The sequence below is a fragment of the Andrographis paniculata genome, unplaced genomic scaffold (genome assembly GCF_009805555.1).
Source record: "Andrographis paniculata isolate CXL003 unplaced genomic scaffold, ASM980555v1 Contig54END, whole genome shotgun sequence".
Classification (NCBI taxonomy): Eukaryota; Viridiplantae; Streptophyta; class Magnoliopsida; order Lamiales; family Acanthaceae; genus Andrographis; species Andrographis paniculata.
The window spans coordinates 1,967,805-1,987,115 of NW_026137589.1; the positions used below are offsets into that span (position 1 = coordinate 1,967,805).

A 19,311-nucleotide genomic window follows, 5' to 3' on the forward strand; every position below is an offset into this window, starting at 1 on the left:
TCGTCACTGTCGGACAAGAAGAAGAAGAAAGAGGAGCCGCAGTTGTCTCCGCCACCACCGTTGTCTCCTTCGTCGCTGTCTTTTACGCTGCCTCCGTCGGCAAAAAAAAAAGAGGAGGAGGAGAGGTTTGAATGTTAGGGTGCAGGAGGTTTCGTCTGAGAAGAAAAGGTTTGAGAGAGAGAGAAAGAAAAAACAAGAGAATGAGATGGAGAGTGAGCGACTTAGAGAAAGAGAAAATAGGAGAGAGAGAAAGAGCGAGAGAGAGAGAGAGAGAGAAAACAAGAGGGAGAATTTGAATTTGAATTTTGGTTTTAATAAAATTTTAATTTTGCTTCGGAATTTTCAAAACTATTTTATATAATAAAATATATGTTTAATTTAGTCTCAAAAATTCTAAAGCTATTTAATATAATAAAAGTATATATTTAATTTAGTTTCGAAAATTTTGAAACTATTTAATATAATAAAATATATATTTAATTTAGTATCGAAAATTCCAAATCAATTGAATATAATAAAATACATTTTTGATTTAAAATCTGAAATTGTGAGGCCATTTAATATAATAAAATATATTTTCACATTGGTCTCGAAAATTTCAAAGTCATTTATTTTGGTTTCGGAAGTTCCAAAGCCATTTTAATTATCCGAATCCACCTGATTTTAAAATATATTTTATTTGTATTTTTACAGATTCCGAGGTAATTTTTCAAACACAAATCACGTTTTTCTGATAGTGGTATATATGTATAATTTGTTTATATATTTTTTTATTAAATATATTACTGTAATTTTATTTTATGATATTTATTATAATTATAAAATTTTATATTCTACGAAAGTTGAGTATATTTTTTAATTTTTTTTAAAAAAAATATTAACATTAAATATTTCTATTGTATTGTTAATTTTGAAATTTTAATTATTATCTCTATTTTATTTTATCAATTAAAATAATAGTTATAATAATAAAAATACAATATAAACATATATTTTGATAATAAAGTTTTAATAATAAAAATAAATTAATTAAAATTAAATAATATATAAAAGTATTATTTAGAATTTTAATAAATTAAAAATATTACAAAAAATATTATTAATTTAATATTGATTAATTATATAATTAATAATGTATATATAATGATGAAAAATAAAAATGAACTTTTTTTTTTTTTTTTTTTGTTGCGGATATAAAATGAAAAAGAATATCTCGTTGAGATGGCGGAGAGAGACAATAAAAGTGAGTTAAATTATTGAGGAGTAGTCCGATATCTTCATTGCTGTGGTCTCACGGAACAACTTTTTCAATAGATATCCGAGTGGAGAGAGTTGCAGCAGAAACGCAATAATTTATAAACCACAATTTCCCCCAACGCATGAAACAATCATTCTCTGCTGCTGCTTTATTACAACAACATTAACTAGGCAAAACTACATGCATGTCCTAAGCTTAGAACACACAAATACATACATACATACATACATACATACGTACATCTAGAGCTCTGTTAGCGGGTTGGTTAGTTTATTTTAACTTGCAGAGACGAAAGGTACCTTCAAGGAGTTGCCACATTTTCCTTGGACTGCGGCGCGATCTCTTCGCCGTCGATTCCGGGCTCGCTTCCGGCCACGCCGAGGCTCAGCAGCACCAGCTCCCACTTCTTTGCAGGCCCCTATTACAAACACACAAAACATGTCGAGTTAGTTACTCCCTACATTCGATAAGCTAGTTACACACATATATATATATATATGCATGTAGCTGGCCATCGAAACCACCTTCCACGATAGATCCTGCGACATGCAATTTCTGATCATTTTGGCCATGGCAAGGGTACCGTAGATGGCCAGAGCCTTAGCAACACCCATAACTATCTTCAGCACATCGGCCGGGTCCACCGTGGCGCACTGCTCGTCAAAGTATTAAAAAAGAGTTACCGGTATTGGCTCTGATCGAATGCCTGCGGAAAGGACTGAGTAGTGAAGCTTAATTACTACCTCGACGTTGAAATCTCCCATGTGGAATCCGGTGAAGCCTTCCTTCACTGTATCGACAAGCCCGCCAGTTGAAGCACAGATTGGTATCTGGTCGAGCCACAGTTTCATAGATGCATATTAATTCATCGAATAAGAAAGAATTATTAAATAATTTTTTTTTTTATTTTATTACGAGGGTAGGACTTACCGTCCCATATCTCATGGCATGTAGCTGAATAAGACCACAAGGTTCGAATCTACTCGGGATCAGCATATAATCGGCGCCCGCAGTTATCAAATGCGCCAAGGGGACGTTGAATTTGGCCACTCCTCTTGCTTTGTCCGGATACAGCGCCTCAAGCTGTTCGATCTGCTGCTCGAATGTCTTCTTTCCAGTTCCCTGATACCGAGAAAAGAAAATTTTACACATTTGGTCGAAGCATCTGCAGTTATCGTAGCCGAAACAATCAATCGATTCACAACTTACGAGGATGATTATCTGCACGTTCATTGAAATAAACTTGGGTATGGCGGCAACAAGAATATCCGAGCCTTTCTGTTCTTCAAGCCTACCAATAAATCCAATGACGGGAATGTTCCTGTCTACAGGCAACCCGACTGCAGCTTGAAGCGCTTCCTTTAATAAAGGCTTGGCATCCATAACCTGGAGTTACGAATTCATAAGGAAACAGAACATCTCTTCCTGAAATCTGAACGAAAAGGGATCTTACGGTAGTGATGTCATAGTGAAAGTCAATGTATTTATCAGTTGCTGGATTCCACTCCTGGGTGTCCATCCCATTCTCAATCCCGGTTATGCTAGCCTCCCGGATTTCTCTATACAATTCGACTCCTTTCGCATCCCCAGAAACAACCTCTTTTGCATAGTTAGAGCTCACTGTAAGAAGTCTGTGACACTCTTTTATAGCAGCCCTCATCCAATTAATCTTCCGTCCCTTGACTGGTTTGTCGTACCTGAAATTGATATTGATAAGTTTAATCAGCAGCTATCATTATTACGACGACATAAGATTGTTTGTCACTTGTCCATACCCATCAATGAAGTCGAAAGAAGTTATGAATTTATCGGGCAGGTTGAGAAGATGGAAGTCTGAGAATGCAAATCTTCCTTGGTAGGCAATATTGTGGATGCAGAAGGCAACCTAAAAGAGATGGCGATAAATACACATTAAAAACATTGTTTCTGCGGCATCCACATAAGCATAAATTATTCCTTTTCTTACCCGCGCATTCATATAGATTCCTCTGGCCTGATACATAGACTTTAGGTAGCACGGAAGCAAAGCAGTGTGCCAATCATTTGCGACGAATATAATGTTCTCACCTAAACAAAGTACTCAGCTAAGACACATGATTCTCAAGTATTATAATGCACAATTTCAATCGAATAATTACTAAGCTACCGTATGGTCCTGAGAAATATTTGCTGCTGTTCAAGTTCAACACCCTTGGAGCCTCCAAGGCAGCCTGTGAATTTACAGTGCCAAGATCACACCAAGTACCATTTAAAAAGCATTGTGGTAAAGCCAAAGATACATGAGCTATAACACATAGTGCCGACACTAATGGAGTCTTAAAAGTTTCAATGGAAAGTCACCTGGCACAACAAGCTGAATCGAAGTTGGTTGTCATCATAGTCAGTACCAGCATTGGGGCCATAAACCTTCGATTGAGTTTTGCCCCAGACCTTTCAAAGAGCAAAATTAAAATCGTTGATACAACCAAACTGATATATAAGAAAAAAACTGTCTACATTGTCAATGTATCAACTTACCTTCTCCAGGAATATGGGATGATCTACAAATACACGGTCGACTCCACGCTTGTAGCAGTGAAAATATCTCACTACCTCAATACTACCTCCAACTTTTACCTGCATTAAGACCACCAATCATGTAAATTTTCCATTAAACATATAGAGACAATATAGTGAAAAAAGCAGATAAAAAAAAAAAAAAAAAAAAGCTCACCTCCACAACCACACCAGTGTCCCATGCATCTTTATACTGATCATAGCGCGGAGAAACTGACATCACCCTGTGTCCGTTTGCCTGGGAAAAATATCAAGCAAATGTATATGATTTGTATTTGTATAAAGATATTCTTTGAAATTTGAATCGATTAAGGTATGCCTACCGCCATGGCTGGAGGCAATCCTGCGAGAACATCACCAAGCCCTCCAGTTTTACTCCACGGACCACATTCAGCTGATACGAAACATATACTCATCCCGCAGACAACTACGTTTGCAGGTGCCCTGACTTTTTTGATTTTTCCATTGGTGTTCTGTTTTACCTTGGCTTTCACAGTGCTTCTCATTTGGAGCAGATCAATGTTGCTGAGTGTTCTTAATCCATCGTGAGTTGTCGGATTGTTCCTCAGGCCAACCCGTGCAAAATTAGCCTTGGATTCCAATGATGCCCTACCTCCGTGTATATGCGACACAAAGTATGAGGCGGTTATGGTCGCCATAGCTGTACGAGTCACAAAATTAACAAATAAGCGTCAGTAAAACAGAAACCCTAAGAAACACAAATCAGAACCTCCGAAACTCTGTAAATCTTAAGAAAAATGTTCAGAATTCCTAAAATGAAATCATCCTCCCAACAGCAATTATTGAGATTGTAGCTCTGAATCATTACACGCTTGATATCGAAAGAAAATTTTCGAATGCTAACATATGAATAAAGCACGAAGCATGAGACAAATGGTACAGTACCAACGCAAACAATTCAGTCCAGTTCACACCGGAGGAGGTTCACCAGTGGCCGCAGCTTCGACGTTTACGGTGGCGCTGGTGGAGAGCGGCAGAAAGGCGAACTTCTTCAGCTTCTATATGTACGGTTCGTCGAAAAGTGTGCCATCGCTGTTACACGTGGCGAGATATTAGTGGCGGGAAATTCCATCACCCCATCAGCTGTTTCACTGAAATGGAACCACAAATTTATGTCTCCTGGGCTCCACAAGTCATTGTTCGTTCCTCGTGTCAAGATAATATTCCTCGTTCTACTATTGCATATTTTATTTTTTTTCCGAATTAATTATTTTAAAAATATTTTTTTTAGAAATATTTATACTTTATTATTATGTTAGCAAAAATATTTATATACTAATTTTAAATATCTATTATAATTAAAATATTATTATTTTAAAAATTTTATAAAATATAAATAAATTACTTATAAATTGGACGAAGGAAAAAATTACAAAAGAAAAAGTAAATTGGCTATAATTACACGAATAATCACAACCATATAGTTGCTCAAATCCAATATTTTGTAATACAAAAATATCAAAATACGTTATTTTTTGTGATGTCGCACAACGTAATAATACTGAAGTGCGACCATATAAATGAGTCTCGACCGTCCATCGAAGCGACCAAAAGAACAAAAGAATAGCGCGTGGCTGAGAAAATCCCGACGACGAATTGTGCATGTTTATTGTTTTGTGTTTTAATTGAAAGCTCCAAATTGCTACAAAACAAACAAATTACTACTTGATATGAATCATATGATATATATATATGTAAGGGTTTTCGATATTCGAATATGCCTTCTTATTACTCCATTCATCCAAAAGTATAGTCTAGTTGTGTTGGACACGAAATTTAAAAAATATTGATATTATATTGGTAGTCGGTAAAAAATAAGAATAAATAATTTTTTTGTCTTTGTGAGTATATTAGTGTAAAAAGCAGTGACAATTATGTACTCCCTCTGTCCCAGAAAATATGGAACTATTACTGTAAATACGGGAATTTAGGTAAAGTATAATTAATAAGTAACTAAGAAGTGTATAAGTAAAAATAATTACTATTTAGTAAAAATAATCATAGATTAAAATTAACATAAGTAAATAGTTTAATTAAAATTAAGAAAATTATAAATTTTAAAATTTAAAATGCGATTAAAGTGCATAATTATATTTCCAGAAATAGAAAGGACAAGTTACGTGGGACGGACGAAAAATAGAAAATGGGACAAATTATGTGGGACGGAGGAAGTAATAATAATGAAAAAGTAGGGATAGTTTTATGGTGATATGATTATTTATGAAAATGAGACTATTGTTTTGTAACGGACAAAAATGGTAAACAAAACTATTGTATTTGAACTGATGCAGTATTTTTTTTCTTATTATTTTCTATCATTCTATTTTGATGATGTGACATTAAAAAATAAATCAATCGATCGTATTCTCAAATAAATAATGGATACAATAGTCCAAAAGTTCATATGGATATATAATTACAGCTTCAATTCTTATCCTAAGGAGATTTACTTTGGATGTGTTTGTTTGAGGGATTTTATGGGATTTCTACTATTTCCACAAAATTTTTTCTTCAAAAACATCAAATCAAATATTTATTTTTTATTTTTATATTATACTAAAAATCAATTTTACATTCAAAATATCACATCAATTTTATTTATATCACATCATACAACTATTCAAATTCAAAATTTTTACTATTCAAATCCCAACCCAAAATCCAAATCCTCAAACAAACACACCCTTTGTGTCTAATGTCTTATTTAACTTCGGGTTCTATTTACTTCGGGGAAACTAATAAGTAATTTTTGTTGGATATCGAAATTAAAAACTAATAGTAATATTTTAATGTTAAAATGAGATATATAAGAATTTAGATAAATGTATTATGAGGAAATTATTTAGAAGTTAATAAAAAAAATAGTATTGTAAGTAGAAAAAGTAATAACAAATTGATTATTATTTATTAAAATAGGTGTAATAAAATTATGAATGAATAAAATTATTTACTAGAAATTGAATAGAGATAAATTTAATTCACGACAAACAAAAAATTATTGACTAAATTTTAATTAATGAAGATAATATTATTTTAAAAATAAGACTATTTGATATATCGTAAAAGTATTACATTTAGACTGTTGATTTTTGTGTCTTTTGTTCTATTTTTTTTTTTTTTTATTAATTTCTATTTGGACGGATTAAGGTGGACCATTAATGGTAATTTCGATTTAAATTCAACAAGTTTATTACTTTTTTTTCCCTATTTTTAAGTTTCAATATAAAAATCAAAATTTTTTAACTAGAAATTATCCTTGAAAAAAAGTGATAATAATTTATATATTAAGTATGTTCATTTACTATTTCTCAGTACTTAAATATTATTAAAAAAATATAAATATACATTATCCACTCATAAAAAGTTAATCAGTCATCACAAAATATTAATTTTTATATTAGCAATTTTTCATACCACAAAAAAAAAAAAAACAATTTACTAAGTGAACAGTGATTTAATTCTGTATAAAAAAATAAAAAATCTTACTATATATTTTTGAAGAGTGTACGGATGTTGATTTTAGTTTTTTTATATTTTACATATATTTTTTTCTTATTAATTCATGTGGTAGGCTACGCAAGATCTATGTGTATATAATAAAATAATACTAAGCTAAATTGTACAAAATTCAACTATGGTTTTGCAAAAATTGCGTGGAAACTCTTATACTTTTAAAACTGCGTCAAACTCCCGATTTCATAACTCTCTCGGTCGGTCTTAATTAACGGTGTTTGACTTACACGCTGTAATGAAATAAACGCCGAATAAACTTAATTTTGTTAAAGAAAAATCAACAAAAATACAAAACAAAGTTTGAACTAGAGCTTGGTTTTTAGGCTCAGCATCAATATCACCCAAGAACTCCAAATCGACACAAACACACATACAACGCGACATACACAACCAAATCGGCTCGAGACCCTCAACCTAGACCGAAAACAGCCCCCACAAATAAGGAAAAGCAAAGCAATGGTAGAACAGCGGCCAAAGAGAAATGAATCACACAAACAGAAGGCTAAACTCGATGCCGAACCCCTTGCAATTCGAATCGAGACAGAGAGAATTGAAAACACCTCTAATCTCCACAAAAAACAAGAGAGAGAAGCTCGTCGGATGCTCGTCGGAAGTCGTCGGAGAAAAATCTGTAATTGCCCAGAGAAAAAAGTGTGTAGAGTGAGGCGGAAGAGTTTAGAGTGAGAGTGAGAGTATTACGGCTCTCTCTCTACTTGTATATATATATATATATATGTAAGTTTAAAGACAATCCAATGGGTATGAATAAATCCCTAAATCCAATGGCTCATGATAAATCTGGCAAGGGAAACGGGTCACGGGTTAGGGTCGCGGGTCCGGGTCACGGGTTAGAGCCAAATTTAATTGGGCCACATAATATACATGTGTTTGTATTTGTGCACAGATTCAATAATGGTCTCAATACAAATCTCATGGACCAAAATTTTATAACACACGTGTTAAAATTACGAATGAATTTCAGAATACTAATTTCTAAACTTCTAAATTTATAAATATATTCATTTATCTTATATTTAACTTCAAAAAACATTAAAAAAAAAAAAAAACTTTTCAAACCAGAAAAAAGTAACTCTTTGAGAGTATATTTATTGTTTTTTTAAGTTAAATACTAAAAATAATGAGTATATTTATAATTTCAAGGATTTAAAAATAAAAATTATAGAACTTATTTGCATTTTAGGGTGTGCATGTCAAACATCGTTAAATAAAGACGTCGAGAGGTTAGACGTAAAGTTTATGAAACCACGAGTGAGTTTGATACAGTTGTAAAAGTATGAAAAATTTTGCGCATTTTTGTGAACTCAGTATTATATTTTGTGCAATTTAGCTTAATGATTATAATGGGTTGAACGATTTTTTGAGCCAAAGATAATATATAAACAAAATTTTTTTAAAAAAATTAAAAATTAAAAAATTATAAATATAAACAAAACAAAACATTTCACATTGTCCAGTGGGCCGATTTGACCCGAACTCAAGTTGTATCGGCCCATTTAAACCCAGCCTAGATTCAAGATTAGTTTAAAAAATAGTCCTGAACTTGGTTTTGGGTTATTAGATGGACTAATTCTGGAGTTAATATCTTAATATTGATGGGACCCATCTTAGCCCGAGATCGATCCAAACAGTTTAGTCCATAATGATTAAAAATAATTATGACATATTAATAATATACAATAAAATTTATATTTTTTAATAAAAAAATAAAATAAACATTTAACAAATAAATATATATGTATATAGAAGATACACGATATATACATTGTATAAATCAAATAATATATATTTTTTGTTTTTTACAATTATTTTATTATATAAATAGGAAAAAAAATAGCATAATCCGTCGTATTAAGTGTTACGTATTGAATTAGATTATGGTGCGTTTGACAATTAGCCGATAGCTTTTAGCTGTTAGCTGATTTAATTAATTAGTTTGACTAACTGATTCAATTAGCGGTTTGTATTAAAGTATTTGGTAAAACAACTATTTGACATTAGCTGTTTATACATAAAATCACTATTAAGGATATAAAATGACTATTAAGGATATTAATATGTTATTTTTTAAAATATTTAATTTTGTTCATTTTGGTTTGAAATTTATGAAAATTTTTGTTATTAATTATTAAAAATTATAAAAATATTATAAAATATTTATTTTTATTTTTATTATTTAGATCTGAGAAATTATTTTTACTAAGAAATAATAATTTTTTTATTAAAATTATGTAAAATATAAAAAATAAATATTTCATATATATATATCTTTATTATGTTAATTATTGTTTTAATATATATAAATAAATTAATAACCTTTATTTTTTCTATTTGATTTATTTTTAAAATTTATATATTTTATAAATAAAATAATTTATATGTAATAATTAATAATAGTAATTATTTTAAATTTACAAAAATAAAAATATAATTTAATAAATTAAATATGTTAAAAATAATTAATAAATACTGCTATAAAAATATATTTATATGTATAGAATAAATAATTAACTTTTAAGGGTAAATAAGGAATAATCAAAATTAAAATGAAAAGTTCTTTCAAAACACATGGTAGATGAACTTTTCAGAAATTAATTTTTTGGGTTCAAAAAGCTTTTTTAAAAAGCTAATTACCAAACATCTAAATTAGTTTTTTTACTGGTGAAACGGCTAAAAGTTGTTGAATAAGTATAAATATTTTTTAATTTTATTTTGATTTTTAATTTAATATAAATTGTGAATATTAATTTTTAATATGACATAGATTTGAATTTTGTGATTTACGATTTGCATTACTGTTGTATTTGCTTTTATTTTGGTTAGTGTAAAAATTATTTTTATTTAGTTTGAACTTTTTTTTTCCTAATTGCATTGCAGGCTGACAGTCCGATCACGTGAGAGAAAACAAGGTCAACAATTTCTCTTATTTCTCATTACACTCAAATTTATTTTTATATTTAGTTTAATATTAATTGTGCCTAATTGCTTTTAAAAATCTAAGTTAAAATTTAGATTCATATATTTATCTTGTAAGACTTGAATTATGATTAATATTCTATATTTGCTTTTATTATTGACTCACATCGTTTTCGGCTCCGGTGGAAAGTCATCTCGTTTTCGACTCCAGTGGAGAGTCATCTCGTTTTTTGTTTCGGTGGGTGGAGAGTCGGATGCTAATTTTATTTATGTTTTCTCTTTGCGTTTATATTCAAATTTTTTTATGAAACTCAAGTTGATTTCTGTTATACCACTTGAGTTTGAGGGGAAATGTTGAGATATTTTAGACATTCAGTTTTAGATTTAGTAGATTTATATCTAGATTTGATCTTATTCATAGATTAAATTACTTAGATTTGAGTCTATCGAGTCTGTTTTGTATTGTCTATATACAGGCTCCTTATTTTGATGATCAATAAGATAATCTCATTATTTTCCCTCAAAATTTCTAACAATTTCAATCATACACTTTTTCTACGTACTTTAACTCTTTCTAATAACGTTTAAGTTCCGGACATTGCAACATTCATTTATTCGAACAAATGAGCTTCCAATGAATTACTCAAATTCCACAATTCATATCCCAAATATTTTGTTAGTTTTGGTAATCGTTAGTCATACCACAAACTCAACGCGAGGCTCGATCCGGATGTTTTTTTTAAGTAAGCCGGAGAACCTACCGATAGCCTTCCGGCCCTTCCGACCAGCCATAACTTGATTGGTCATCCAAAAGAAAATTTGTAAGCGATAACAATACTCAATCCATATGCGAATGACATCTAAATAATTGGATCCGATTTTAATTAAATGGGTCATTTTCGAGTTTGAGTTTTAGATCTATCTCAATAGTCCATTGTCATTCCTATTCATGAGAATATAAAAACTAATTGGGTCGGATTCCTAACTATTAATTAAAATATAAAAACTAATAAGGAGTTATAGGAATATATTGCTGACTTCTATAAGAATAAACTATTTCATCTCACTAAATTGGGAGTGACAAAAATAAGCACGGCTCGAAAGCATGGTCCGAGCATGATACGAAAAAACTATGCTTGAGCCTCCAAAATAGATTTTTGGCCCAAAATTTTTCGAGCTGTCCTTGACCTAGCACGCTAATGACAGACTGTTCCCGGACTCATGAAGGTTGGGCCGTACCTGACCCGATCCGATTTTTAAATTAATATTTAAATTTTAGTAAGTTTATATATATATTAATTTTAGAAATAAAAACAAAAATTACAATATAACTTGATGATAAAAGCGAGGCTGGTATACCCAGCATTGTTTGGAATCGGGTCGGGCCGGCCTAGTAAAAAATCGGGCTGGTCCATATTGCCACTCCTGCACTAAATCTTAGATTCAAATTAAAAGAAATAATAATAAAAAAAATCAAACTTTAATAAGATAGTTTTTGTTTAGTTTTGATTTGAAATTGAATTTTTTCTTTAATTATAAATAGTAATTTTTGTAATATTTTGTAATAAAAAACAATATATTTTTATTAATAAATAAGAACTGAATATTAATTTTTTTTTTATTTGAAATAAAAAGCAAAGATATCATGATAGCTGATTTTTAACATTAAATCCAATTACATATATTTAACATATTGTGATGTTTATTTATAGAGTATGAGATTATATTGAAACTAAAAAAATTGGTATGCTTAATTTGTGTTTCAAATCCAGTATCTACACTATCTAGCTAGTCTTAAAATATGTATATTAAAGGGCATATTCATTTAAAATTTTATTGGATTTTATAAAGTTTATAGAAAATCTATTGAGTCTATACAATGTTTTGATAGATTTTATTTATTAATTTAAATGAATTTTTGTAGATTTGATTGAATTGTTTATGAATTTATATGGATTTCTTAGAATTGTAAAATAAGATTTTATTAATTTATATAATTTGTATAAATTTTATATGTAATGGTACATGAAAAAATATTCAAATAATTAAATAAAAATACAAAAATATAATAGTAAAAAAATACTTTAAATTATTCATTATTTTCATATGCATTCTCATCATCTTCATTTCCATCACTATTATACACCGGTCTCATTTCCTACATAATATTAGCCATACTCATTCTCCATGTATTAACTTTTGTTATTTGTTGTAGTTCACTTTGAGAAAGAAATTTCAAATTTTCATATTTCATATATGCGAAGAATCTTGATCTTCATATTTGTCTGGAAATTCATCATATCGGCATTCTTTTTGAAGAAAATTATGTAATGCACAAGCCAAAACTAACTCTGTTTGTGTTTGAAATGGGAATGGAGGGACGGTTTTAAAAATTGTGAATCACGATTTAAAAATACCAAAAATTCTGTCAATCACATTTCTTAACGATGCATGATGAATATTAAATAGCTCACTTGCATTTCTGGGATGATGACCTTGACCACCAAAATCTTTTAAATGATATCGAACACCATATAATTGAGCTAAAAATTGACACCGGTTTAGCAAATTCACAATCCATAAGAAAATATTTACCTAAAAACTAATATTAAAAAAATAGTTAGCTTGTCACTATATTAAAAAAAAAATGTTACCTTGAAGTACTTGAAATTCATTTCTTCTTAATAGTGCATCATTTAAAAGTTTTAAGTTATATGCCGACTTTTTCCATCCACAAAACACATACATAAACTGCAAATAAAAGTTGCAAGCAGCCAAAATATTTTGTGATTGAGCACCATAACGGTTGGGATAACTGCTTACTTCACGACCTATTACCATTGTCGGAATACGAGTTCATCGATAGCTCAAATGCAATCCTAAAATAAGTGATCACTTATTAAGAAAACAATTACAATATTTAATTTATGTTATATATAATATTATTAAAAGGACTTATACCTTAAAAGAACATATTAAATTTTGTACTTTTTTGAATTTTAGCAGGCACCCCGTGGACCGCTTAACCATCATTTTTGTTGCTATAGTGTTCAACGCCTTTAAGGTTTTGTTGAAGTTTCAACTAGTAGCAAAATGCGAACGACCAAATCTTTTCCGAACATACTATTTCGATCGTTGTATCCTACAATGATCAAGAATGTTACCATCATTTCTTCTACAAATATGTATCTTTCAAATATGTTTTCTCTCTAACGATAGTGCATAACTTTAGAAGTGCATCTGAATACGTCCTATATAATAATAATAATAATAATAATAATAATAATAATAAATTGTGGATCTTCTTCAGTCATATCACATAAAAAATAGTATTTTTTTTTGGTAATTGGTCGTGGCTTTAAATAAACTCTAATATGCTGAGGTGATATAGTAATTTTTTCTAATAAAATAATCACCACCTTAATTGCCAACATTATGAATCTTATATTTTTGTAAAGCTCCATCTTCAAATCCGCTTCAATTTTTTCCTTCAATATTTCATGAATTTTCATGCTTTATATAAAAATATAAACATAGTAAATAAAATTAATTAAACAATATATTATAAATTAAATAAATATATCGATTGAATGCAAATTTAGAAATTCCTACATTCAAATGCATACAATTTAAAGAAATATATAACTTAAATAATAATAAAAAATACAGAATTTATTAATTTCAAATATAGGGCGCAAAAAAAAAAAAAAAAAAAAACTCCTCAGCCTTCTCGTTTCTGTTGACTCTAAGAGCCTTCACCAGCATCAGCATCACCACACTGAACAGAGAAACACAATTTGCTCTGATCTCATACTTTCCCATTTCAATGTACAGATTTGCTTCAAAATTATTGGAAAATAACTTGACGAAATCTGAGATACAGCAAAATTCGAAAATACAAAATCAAATAGATGCGAAATCAAATCCGAGCCTCGCGTGGAACACAATTTTCTTGAAGCGAATTCGGTCCTCCACCGACCGATCGCCTCTCAGAATAGAACGAATCAAAACAGAATAACGAATTCCGCAAATCGACCTAAAAAAAACTTTTTCAAAGAAAATTTGTAGAATTTTCTTGAGAATTTGAAGAGAGATTTTGGGAATTGATTTTCCGTCTTCATCATATATGAAAAAAAATATAATATATATACCACTGTTGGACTGAGCCAACTCAATACCAGTATGATATTGTCCGCTTTGGGCTGAGCCTGCACAAATTTGTTTTTGAACTTCCTCCAAAAGGCCTTATATTAGTATAGTTCATTTGGAATTTATAAGGTGTAGAATTTCCTTCGCATATTCAAACGTGGAACTTAGGTTTACACCTCAACAGATTCTGCCCCACAACTGCCTGCTTCAACACAATATAAACGTAAGACACGTTGTCGTAACTCACCGATCCGATTCTGGGAGTGAAAATAATGCTCCCTCTCCCACCACAACATCATCACTCTGGTGGCATGTTTGGCCCACAGGATTGTGCCGAACACATTCACGTTGAAAACCAGCTGGAAGTCTTGGTAATCGGTGGCAAGAATTTGGGGGTCGTTGTTCCCTGGGATGCCGGCGTTTATTATATGGAGCTTTCTGAACCTCAAGACAGCTGCGTCGACGATGTTTTCGACTTGGGAGCAGGGCGGAGCTAATGGGGGCCAAAGGGTGTTCGTCCCCTAATTATTTGAGTTTCGTATTTTTATTATATAATATTTGTTTAATCCTTAAAATTTAAGTAATTGGCTACTCCTATAAATTTAATAAAAATATTATAATTACATATATTTAATTCAAATTTCTAAAAGGATTTAGTTCAACCACTCCAAATATTTAGAAATATCTGAAAAAATCCGATAAAAAAAACTAAAAGTTGTTTGTAATTTTTTTATTTCTATTATATTATATAATTTTGAAACTATTATATATTATTATATAAAAAATTTTCGACCCCCGCAAAAAAATATTTCGGACTTCCCCATTGCTTGGGAGTCATCGGTGACGTCACAATGGACGTAAGAGATTGCCTCTGATAGGCCTATGCTTCGGCAGGCTGCTTGGCCAAGTTCGTCTTCCACGTCGGAGATTATAACCTTTGCGCCGTGCTGCACAAATAGCCTCTCCGATCGTGTAAATTGAGACACGGTTGTGTGTCGGATCTCATTGTCTTTTCTTTAATTTTAAATAGTGGGACTAAAATTGATTAAAATTATCAAAAATTTAAATTGATAAGTTTTTTTATATTAGGATTAAAATTCATTCTTTCCTATATAGGTATGGCTGCATTGTATATACCCAAATATAGGGCTAATTGCGGACAACATATCGGCGATGAATGCCAACACAATACTTCTAACTTTATAATAGCCAACAACCTAGCTCGACACTTAAAACATTAGATAATTTATCCATTGTAAATTTTCTTGCTTGACTATAATTTTCTTGGGTGCAATTTAACAAATCCTTTCTGAATTATATTTTTCAAAAAATATAAATAAAATTGTTTGTACATATTTTGCTTTTTGTTTTTATTTTATTTTATTTTTTTGGTGAGAATTTTGTTGTATAAAATTAAGTTGCAGCTTTGCTTAAGATCGAAGAGTAGCGTATATGTTTTAGAAAATAGGAAATTCATTTTAGGGTGGCCAACTCGATCGTAATTTTAAATTGATAATACTTTTTCTTGTTGATTCTATTGTATATTGTCAATTGGTGGAGAATTTTATTAATTTGACAATTACTTGCTGCCAATATATTTCATACATTATTCATTTGGCTAGTCAATTCATGGTTAACACTCGATCGGACTCATCTTACATATGGTTATATAATTGTACAATAAAATGATAGCTAATAATATAATTATGTAGTTTTTAGTCTAAACAAAAAACCAAACAAATAAATAAATACATAATGCCACGGGAGTAAATCACATGAAAATATATATATATATATATATATATAGTGAAATTTTGAGCAAATATTTATTAAGTAGAACAAAACAAGACCCTCTATTGAATTGGTCAAACATTCACAAAAGTACAATACACTCATGCCAAATTATTCATAAATCAAGTAATAAATACACACAAGATACAATCCCTACCTGTATTAAGAAATACATGTAGAAACTTGCATTGCATGCCTATCTTATTACAACATTCTCCCTTTCAATACTTGCTTCATCCTACATCGGTTTTTTCCCTCGAGCACCATTTAACTTTTGTCGTTGCATCATTTTTCTTGTTGGCTTTGGAGAGTGATAATCTTTGGGCAAACAATTATAGCCATCGAAAGAAGAACCACAATTTTTGGGTGGACGATCATAGTTATACGGCGGGGAGTAGTTTGTGGGTGAAGTGTCGTAACCATCGGGTGGAAACTTGTCACCATCATCTTTGGGTGGATTGTTATACTCTGGTGGAGAGTAGCATTTGGGTGGAGAATTATAGTTGTCATCTTTGGGCGGATTGTGATAGTTATCTGGTGGAGTATAGCTTGTGGGAGGACCGTCATGATTTTTTGGTGGAATGTTACAGTTATCTGATGGAGAGTGACATTGAGGTGGGAAATTATAGCTATCATTTTTTTTTGGACATTTATAGTTATCTGGTGGATAGTTGCCTTTGGGTGGAGAATCAGAGCTGTCACATTTAGGTGGATAATTATAGTTATCCGGCGGATAGTGGCCTTTGGGTAATGTGTCGTCACCTTTGGGTGGAGAATCTGAGTTGTCGTCTTTAGGTGGATAATTATAGTTATCCGGCGGGTAATGACCTTTGGGTAAAGTGTCGTCACCTTTGGGTGGAGAATCTGAACTGTCATCTTTAGGTGGACAATTATAGTTATCCGGCGGATAGTGGCCTTTGGGTGGAGAATCAGAGTTGTCATCTTTAGGTGGATTGTTATAGTGATCTGGTGGAGAGTAGCTTTTGGGTGGAGTGTCGTAACCTTTAGGTGGAGAATTATAGCCATCATTTTTCGGTGGATGGTTATAGTTATCAGGTGGATAGTGCCTTTTGGGTGGAGTTTTGTTGCCTTTGGGTGGAGAATCATAGTTGTTATCTTTGGGTGGATTATTATTGTTATTCGGTGGAAAATGGCCTTGAGGTGGAGAATTATAACCGTTATCTTTTGGTGGAAGGTTGTGGCTATTTGGCGGATTGTGGCTTTTGGGTGGAGATTTGCTATTGCCTTTAGGAGGATATTTATAGTTATCCGGTGGATAAAAATTTTTGGGTGAAAACCAATGACTATCATCTATAGGTGGATAGTTGTAATTTGGAAGATAATAGCTTTTGGAAAGAGACTTATAACCATCATTTTTAGATGGATAGTTATAGTTATCTGCTGGATAGTGGTCGCCAGGTAAGGTACCGTGGTCACTGGGTGAAAATTTATAATCATCGTAGTTTTGTGGAGAGGTATAACCATAGTTTGGAGAATGACGATAAGAAAATTTACTAAGGTGAAGAGGATAGTTTTTGGATGACCAAGCATGGATCCTTGGAGGAATGCAAAGCCAAAATATTGTCATAGCCAAAGTGGCCATGAGACAATTAGTTGGAGAAGCCATAATCGACTTTGTGCCCATCTTTGCCTTTTTATAGGCCAACTTTCAGCCCCATCAATCATTATTTATTATATGGGTATATATTTCTTTTACAATTTCATTTATTAAAAATGAACTTGATGAAAGTTTGTTTATTTTGTATTTAGTTTTATATGTAGTTAGATATGATATTTTTAAAGAAAATGTGTGTTTTGTGTAACAAATTTTCATAAATATTATTTATAAACAAATATAATATATATAATATATATCTTATTCATTTATAAAAAATAATAATTTAATATATTGCCAATACAATTCAAAATATATCTACCAAAGAACACAAAGCCAACAAACTCAATACATTTTTATATAAAAATATGTATAAAGATTGCATTTAAAAAAAAAAAAAGAAAGGCAAAACTGAAAGTACAGCGAGCCATAAAATCTGTGATTGGCTATCAATATATTATAAAATATAAATGGACATTTCAATACAAAATATAATTTTTATATTCTTGGCACTCTTCTTATACATTACATTAAAAAATAACATGTTTTTCCATACTTCATAAAAAAAAAAAAAAAAAAAAAAAAAAAAAAAAAAACAACTACTACAACTAAACAAACACATTTTGTATTTTTTAGCTTAAATAAATAAATACTCCCTCCGTCTCAATACAATAGTCTTGTTTACCATTTTTGTTCGTCCCAAAATAATAGTTTTGTTTCTATAAAATTACCTTTACTTTTTCATTTTTATTACACTATTGTCACTACTTTTATCCATACTTTTTACCAACTACTAATATAATATCAACATTCTTTAAATTTCGTGTCCAACTCAATCAAGACTATATTTATGGGACGGAGGGAATATTATTTTCAATTTATTTTCAAAATTCGTTGCAACTTATTTTTCTAATTAGTTCAAAAATTAGAGCTATTGTCCCGAGTCACCAAATTTAACAAGTATTATCATGACGGCCAATTGGCATCCCCCATAATTAATAAGGATTTAAGGAGAAATTTTTTTGTGGACAGTGATATATGATAAGTCATGTCAATTCAAATGTCATATTAATTCGCATTATCATGCACATAGCTTAAATATAAATAATGAATCCTAAATAAAAGTGTTTTTTTTGTTATATAATACTCCCTCCGTCTCAGAAAATATGAGACTATTACTTTAGATACGTGAATTTAGATAAAGTATAATTAGTAAATAATTAAAAAGTGTATTAATAAAAATAATTATTATTTAGTAAAAATAATTATAGATTAAGATTAAGATAAATAAATAGTTTAATTAAAATTAAGAAAATTATAAAATTTAAAATTTAAAATACGATTAAAGTGCGTAATTATATTTCCAAAAATAGAAATGACAAGTTATGTGGGACGGACGAAAATAGAAAATATGGACAAATTATGTGGGACAGGGGGAGTAATAATATACTCCATCCGTCCCATAAATATAGTT

General features: G+C 30.5%; 1 protein-coding gene across 1 annotated transcript; it reads right to left on the bottom strand.

Moving 5' to 3' along the window:
- Nucleotides 1-1,332: 1,332 nt before the first annotated feature.
- On the bottom strand, nt 1,333-4,880 carry LOC127255631 (granule-bound starch synthase 1, chloroplastic/amyloplastic-like). The gene is made up of 14 exons (XM_051281271.1): nt 4,721-4,880; nt 4,138-4,475; nt 3,972-4,052; nt 3,776-3,874; nt 3,599-3,688; nt 3,405-3,468; nt 3,225-3,325; nt 3,034-3,143; nt 2,712-2,955; nt 2,468-2,644; nt 2,189-2,380; nt 2,002-2,088; nt 1,783-1,911; nt 1,333-1,676 (listed from the first exon to the last, which is right to left on the bottom strand). The coding sequence occupies exons 2-14, from the start codon at nt 4,471-4,473 to the stop codon at nt 1,560-1,562; spliced, it is 1,827 nt and encodes a 608-aa protein (XP_051137228.1). The 5' UTR covers nt 4,474-4,475; nt 4,721-4,880; the 3' UTR covers nt 1,333-1,559.
- Between the last annotated feature and the right edge of the window lie 14,431 nt (nt 4,881-19,311).

Bases quoted from the DNA above. Each gene is read 5' to 3' on its own strand.
- LOC127255631 (XM_051281271.1), bottom strand. From the start codon at position 4,473: ATGGCGACCATAACCGCCTCATACTTTGTGTCGCATATACACGGAGGT. The intron at 3,326-3,404 runs GTAGCTTAGTAA...TACTTTGTTTAG, and splicing joins ATATTTCTCAGGACCATACG to GTGAGAACATTATATTCGTC. The intron at 2,956-3,033 runs GTATGGACAAGT...TATCAATTTCAG, and splicing joins TCTTTCGACTTCATTGATGG to GTACGACAAACCAGTCAAGG.